General features: G+C 37.9%; 1 protein-coding gene across 1 annotated transcript in view; it reads right to left on the reverse strand.

The window, feature by feature from the left end:
• grin2d.S (glutamate receptor, ionotropic, N-methyl D-aspartate 2D S homeolog) overlaps positions 1–5,053 on the reverse strand; it is a 111,110-nt gene extending 106,057 nt beyond the window's left edge. Inside the window, exon 1 of the mRNA XM_041570645.1 lies at positions 4,612–5,053. Within this exon, the coding sequence (XP_041426579.1) occupies positions 4,612–5,034 (423 nt within the window). The 5' untranslated portion in view covers positions 5,035–5,053. The remainder of the gene's footprint in view (positions 1–4,611) is intronic.
• Between the last annotated feature and the right edge of the window lie 1,110 nt (positions 5,054–6,163).

A 6,163-nucleotide genomic window follows, 5' to 3' on the forward strand; every position in this document is an offset into this window, starting at 1 on the left:
CTTTGTCTTTGTCACTCTCTTCCTCTCTCCACCTCTCTTTTGTAGTAAGTATTAAAGACCCTGATTTGGTATCCCTAGCGTGTTCATTGAATGTTGATAAGTGTTTTAGCATTTCATATAACTAACTCTGGAAGGGCATTTTAAGAGAGTGAGCTCTTATAGTGTGTATATAAACTGTCAGAAGAAACCATTTGCCCCAAGAGGATTTGTGCAATATTAATGGTGGGACAACATCTCCTCAACAGAACAGGAGAAAGTGATAGCAGAAGAGTCAGTTAGAGAAGGGGATATGCAAAGCAGGGAAGAGAGTCTACAAGAAGATGAAACAAGCACAGACATGAAATTTGCATGTACGTAAATGAAAAAGTGAAGTCTGATTGAAACGGTGAAACCAAGAAGTAATTTTACACTGGGAAAAAATTTAACTAGATGAAATATTGCCCAAGAACAAAGAAATCAAGTTAAAGTGGAATTCAAACGAGAACATGGTGATAAAATCCAGATGGTTGATAAGGTCACAATATATTGGTTTACTCACGGCATTGATTAAACCGATGCATAAGAAACAATGTAAGCAGAAGTAATAACAACAATAGATATATACACAATGCATGCAGACATTAATGATTATCTACCCTAACATGTGCCAGACTGCAGAATGGTGTGAATGGAATTGAAATTTTATCAAAAGCTGGATTTCTACCTTCAGAGAACATTAATGACATTCATTGTAGTTTAAACTATCTCACAGTAGAGCCAAGGAAAATGAAATGTAGAAAGGCAATCATCATAAAGAATTTAATGTGACAGTTACTGAGTCTCATAAGACACCTTTCACCTTTGGGGCCAAGGACAGAACATTTCAAGGAGACGTGCTGATACGGTTGTCAAGTATTATTCTAAAACCAGTCAGAAAAAAATGAGGAACTTTTACAGGCAATATCACTCAAAGCAACTTCAATATTGGGCTCTTACAAGTTCTCTCAAAAATTAAGTAATTTCCAACTATGGTGCAAGATTGTTAATGATGTGACAGTACTTACATAATACTGTACGTTTCAGTTACTCTGTCATGCCCTTTGTAAGTACAAGGTTCTGGTGTATAATGAGACTTATATTCTCATATGTTCTCTTATGTTCTTATGTTGCAGATATAACAACTTACTATGACTTATATATGAATTATGATATCTGAAACGTTAAGAAGCAATATACACCTATGTTTAGCAAGATCCAAATAAATGGGACATGTCCATATATTATATGGGTAATTGTTTTATTTTTAGATTTAGTACTGCCTCTCTCTCTCTCTCTCTCTCTCTCTCTCTCTCTCTCTCTCTCTCTCTCTCTCTCTCTCTCTCTCTCTCTCTCTCTCTCTCTCTCTCTCTCTCTCTCTCTTTTTGTGCCAGTTTTGTGTTTTACAGTGAAAAAGATGCCCATAGACTCCAATGGCTGAAAAAAATTGTCGAGCATAAACAAATTTGTTGGTAATCCCCTGCATGGTCAGCTACAGTAAGTGCTGAACCTAAATTGGATAAGGGAGGGAGAGTGAGTCCCTTTGTCCCTAATGCAGTGTGCTCTGGCAGATTCCTGGTTTGGCCAGAAAGTGTCACTGTTTGTTTGTGTGCCTGGTGCATGGGAGCAACTACCCTGTCCAGCAGGAGAGGTATTTGGGCAGGTAGTTTAAGAGCTATTGGGGGAAAAGTGACTGTGACTCTCTTTATCCACCAGAAGTGGAGCATGGGACTTTGCCTGGTAAGGACTGTACCAGGGTTGGACTGCCACATGGGTTCCCCAGAGTAGAGGGTATTGAGATGTGATTGTATTTTACTCTACAATTATAAAGTTCTATTTGTTTTTCTGCAATGGTGTGCTAATCATTTGTTCCTAGTGGGGCCACCCGTAGGTGTATCCCTGGGTCCCACTAGGACTGAGACACTTCCATGAGAGAAATTCCCAGATTCAGGACCTGTGGATGGTAAGAAATTAATGGTTCATATCCTATGGCACAGGGGGTAGCAAAGATGGTTACAGGTGCTAATAAAGCAGTAGTCTGAGTAGATGACAATCAATCTCTGAGTTAGGATTGGCTGTATCTGAAACAAACATGAACCCATTAGTGAAGGTAGGTGGTGTGGTGATCTTGTAACTAATGCTAACTGTAAGTGTTGAGTGCCAAACTGATTGGATACTAAGTGCTAGAGAACCAGAAGATCATTTTCCATATGTTACAAGCAGTTGTGTAGATTAGCTGTACTCAAGAAGAAAATAATAAATGTTCCAGTCCGGTAACATTTTTAAATGCTAGCTTGCATTTTAGAAGACTAAAAATGATATAACAAGTCTAGTAGAGTGAGCATAATCCTAGACACAAGAGATCAGAAAGCTTTATGATCTTTCGGAGAGACATGACCTTCTTTATTAGCTTCAATGGGTCTTTAGCTGCTGAGCACCACAGGAGGTACAATAAGCTGGGAAGAGCTATAGACTCCTATGAACAGCCATACAAGCAAGAAATACAAGTGACAAAAAAGCAAATCTGAGCAGAAACTGACGATTAAAGAAACTAAAAAAGGTAACGCATCCATTCAGGGGCTGCAGATGCTACAAACCCAGAAATAAATCTATGTATAACTTTATATGGCACTATTAGTATATGCAGCACTGTAGAGTTTTGCAATACAATGCTTAGACTGACTAGACTTGTGTTCTCTACAGTGTTTTGTATCACTTACAACCATCAGTAGCAATTGGCCTGGTTGCAGATGAGGAGGGAATATCACTGCACTGCACTCTACAGGTCACAAAATATGTTTTATTTCAAATAAATTATTTACGGGCCACTAATACTTTCTTTCATATGAAGCCAAAGTGCCACTGAAGGACCTTTTCTCAAGGCATACATCTTCCATCAAGATCTAGAATGCATCATTTATTACAGGGGTGTCCAAGAGGTAGATCGGGATCTACCAGTAGACTTTTAGCTGGGGATCAGTAGATCTTGAGACACTTGTCAACAAACAGCTTGTCTAATTCACCCTCCTGTTTCATGCATTTTATTTAGATATTTATTTTGATAAGGTTACATAAGAAATGGGTGTTTGCGCAACATAACATTATAGATTTTCTCAGTATTTAAGTAATATCTTCCATGGACCAGGATGCTAACAATGCTTTTATGGATGTAGATCATAATGGGACATCATAACTATGATAGCACCGGGGCATTTATAATGCTTTATAGTCTGAGTACACCATCTCGTTGCTTTACAGTATATATATATATATATATATATATATATATATATATATATATTTTTTTTTTTATTATTATTATTATTTTTAAAGTTGTGGCGCCTGAAAGAACCAGGAACTCCTATGTAGGACCCATATATAGAGGCACATTCGACCTCAGAGAAGTCAGCAATAATTCATAAACCCTAATTCTAACTTTCTCAGGGGACTAGGAAAAATATAGTAAATCTGGTAAAATGTCAAATTAAGGAAATGCATCACGCATCATAAATTGGTGGGACCACAAGAAATGGTGTAAAATGAGTTTTTCTCATTGAGTTTTTCTCATTGAGGCAGACGCCACTGGAAAATATATTCCATGAGACAAGGACAAGTTAATTATTTGAGTTTACAATAATTTACAAGCAATTGTGCCACAAATGAAACAATGTTTTCTTATTCAGCAGAGATAATATCCCACTGCCTTTTCTACAAAGCCATTCATGCCAGTAATGCATTTTAGAAAACAAATCAATAGAAGCCTACACAAGGACCATATCTTTCCATTTCCAACGATAACCAGGGGATCCCTGAACAAAATGAGTGGCCAAAGAGGAAAGTAGATGTAACATTGATTCAATAAAGCCTCATTTATTTTTCCATGTGTTCTCTTTGCCTTTTGTTTTCTTGGATAGTAATCAACACTCCACACTCAGAGCTGGTTTTGCAAAGCAAAGATGGGATTCATATTCTAAATAACAATTAACCTTTATTCTTCTGGGATGCAAGCATATTCTTTCTAAATTATTTAGGGTTTCAATTAAAACAAACTAAAAGCAGGCAACTCGCATCTTATTTTTAAAACAAATGCCAAGTTCTGTAATACTTTTTCCTCAAATTGTTATAGAAAGTGTAACTGTGAACAACAAATTAATAATGAATGAGTGGCTTATGAATTGATTTCAACTGTTCTTTACAGGTTCATACAAGGTCTGCAGGTCAAGCAGTAGGGTACTGTGCAACTGGGCTGTCCACATGGATGACCAAATAGCAGCAATTCAAGCAGAGCATTCAGAGCAAAAGCTGTGGTGCCTCTTGCTTCTGCTTTGACTCCAGCCACCTGCCAAGACGGGGCATCATTAAATAAGACTTTCAGTTTGGACAAACCAGCTGTGATCTGATTTCATGATGTTTCTGCTATTCAGGTGGTAAGATTGAGGTCAAGTAAACTGTCCAAGCAAATTTCTATGAGCAGAATAATCCTCTAGGCCAGGAATTCCCTTCCCTTAGATGAAATTGTAAAATCTCTAAGTCAAAGGTTTTAAAAGTGATATTAATGTACTGTTTCCAACATAACTATACGCAGAAGTTTCTTACCTTGGGTGTTAGTACAATTGCAGATCCGCCATTTATGCCAATTATCGGCATAGATGTTTGTGCAGAGATGAAATCAAGTATCTGAGCAACAGATTCAGTTCGGGTATCATCTTCAAAGACAACCCCATGGATACGGAGGCTGGAGAGGACATCACAGATTTGCAGGATAAGGCTGCGGGGGTTTGTGTCATTTAGAATCACTGATATTGGATTCACTTCCATGGAGAAGTTCCGAAAAGTAGAAGGTGCAAAGCGTGCACTCTCGGGTGGGTAAGATGTTCCACTAAAAATGATGGCTACATTGAGAGATCTTGGACTTTCTTCTCGAAATTCCAGAAATGGACTGGCGCATGCCAGGGCCATCAAAAATAGCATCCTAGCAGCGGGCATGAAGGCAATATTCACAGCAAGTAGCAAACACATCTCGAAGGACTTTCACTTCCACTCTAAACACAGAGGGAAAAAAATAAAAGAAAATTAGCTTTAACTGCTATATTTTATCATCTTTTAAATAGTACTTTGTTTTAGTGAATCAATATATTTTTCTTGAAAAGAAATAGATGTTCCCTTAGCTCCTCTCTAAATCAAAGGCAAAACAACAATACATGCTATGTTCTGATTGGTTACTAGAACTTTTGGCCAAGTAATACTTTAGTGGCCAAATGAGGAAACGTTATGGTCATTTCCACTTGAGTTTCAATCAAAGATATATATTCCTTTCTTTGAAGAATTAGTATTTTGTTTTTATTCAGATTCAGTTTTGTTCAGCTGCTACCTATGAGCCAAATGGGGCAGACAAAACTGCTGTGGGGGATAAATCAATTATTTTGCCTAGGAATGGGAAGACAATGTTCTCTTTTTGCAGGGACTCCTGAGACCTCTATACTACTGGTCAGACAATGTAAAATCTAGGCTCTGATGGCACTTACAATGAACCCACTGTTTTGGTCACAGGGAACTTGGGTTTCAATTAAAAGGGAACTCCACAAAAACATAACTTAAGCTTTTTGAAATCTAAACATAATTTCAAGCAACTTTGCAATATACATAATTGAAAAAATATACTGACTTTTCATGATTTTTAATGGTTTCTGACAGTTCCCTAAACCTGGCCCGCTGCTCTCCTGCTGCTCTGTCTGACTACTTTGCTGAGCTGGCTGACTACTGTTACTTTGTATCAACAGCCATCTGTCCTCAGCCTGCATCCTCCAAACCCCACAATTCCCTGAACACGTGATTTCAATAAGGAACAGAACATGCATTGGGGGTTATGTAGTTCCTGCATGCTGTCTGTAAGCTGTGGAGAAGTTGTTACAATTTGTAACATCAGTGTTTAGTCCCTCCTTCCCTGCGAGGTATACAAATGATGCTGAAAGAGAAGAACTGTTAAACAGCTGGATTTCATCATAGAAAATGGCATTTATTCATACTTTTTGAAGAAACAGGTAACTGTGATGGGTATATTAGGGGTTTCTGTGTTATGTGGGACTCTTTATCAAATTTTGGCTTGGAAACCGGAGTTCCCCTTTAATTAGTTGTATGGAGCCCTAAG

The sequence above is a fragment of the Xenopus laevis genome, chromosome 7S, assembly GCF_017654675.1.
Source record: "Xenopus laevis strain J_2021 chromosome 7S, Xenopus_laevis_v10.1, whole genome shotgun sequence".
In the NCBI taxonomy this organism is placed as follows: domain Eukaryota; kingdom Metazoa; phylum Chordata; class Amphibia; order Anura; family Pipidae; genus Xenopus; species Xenopus laevis.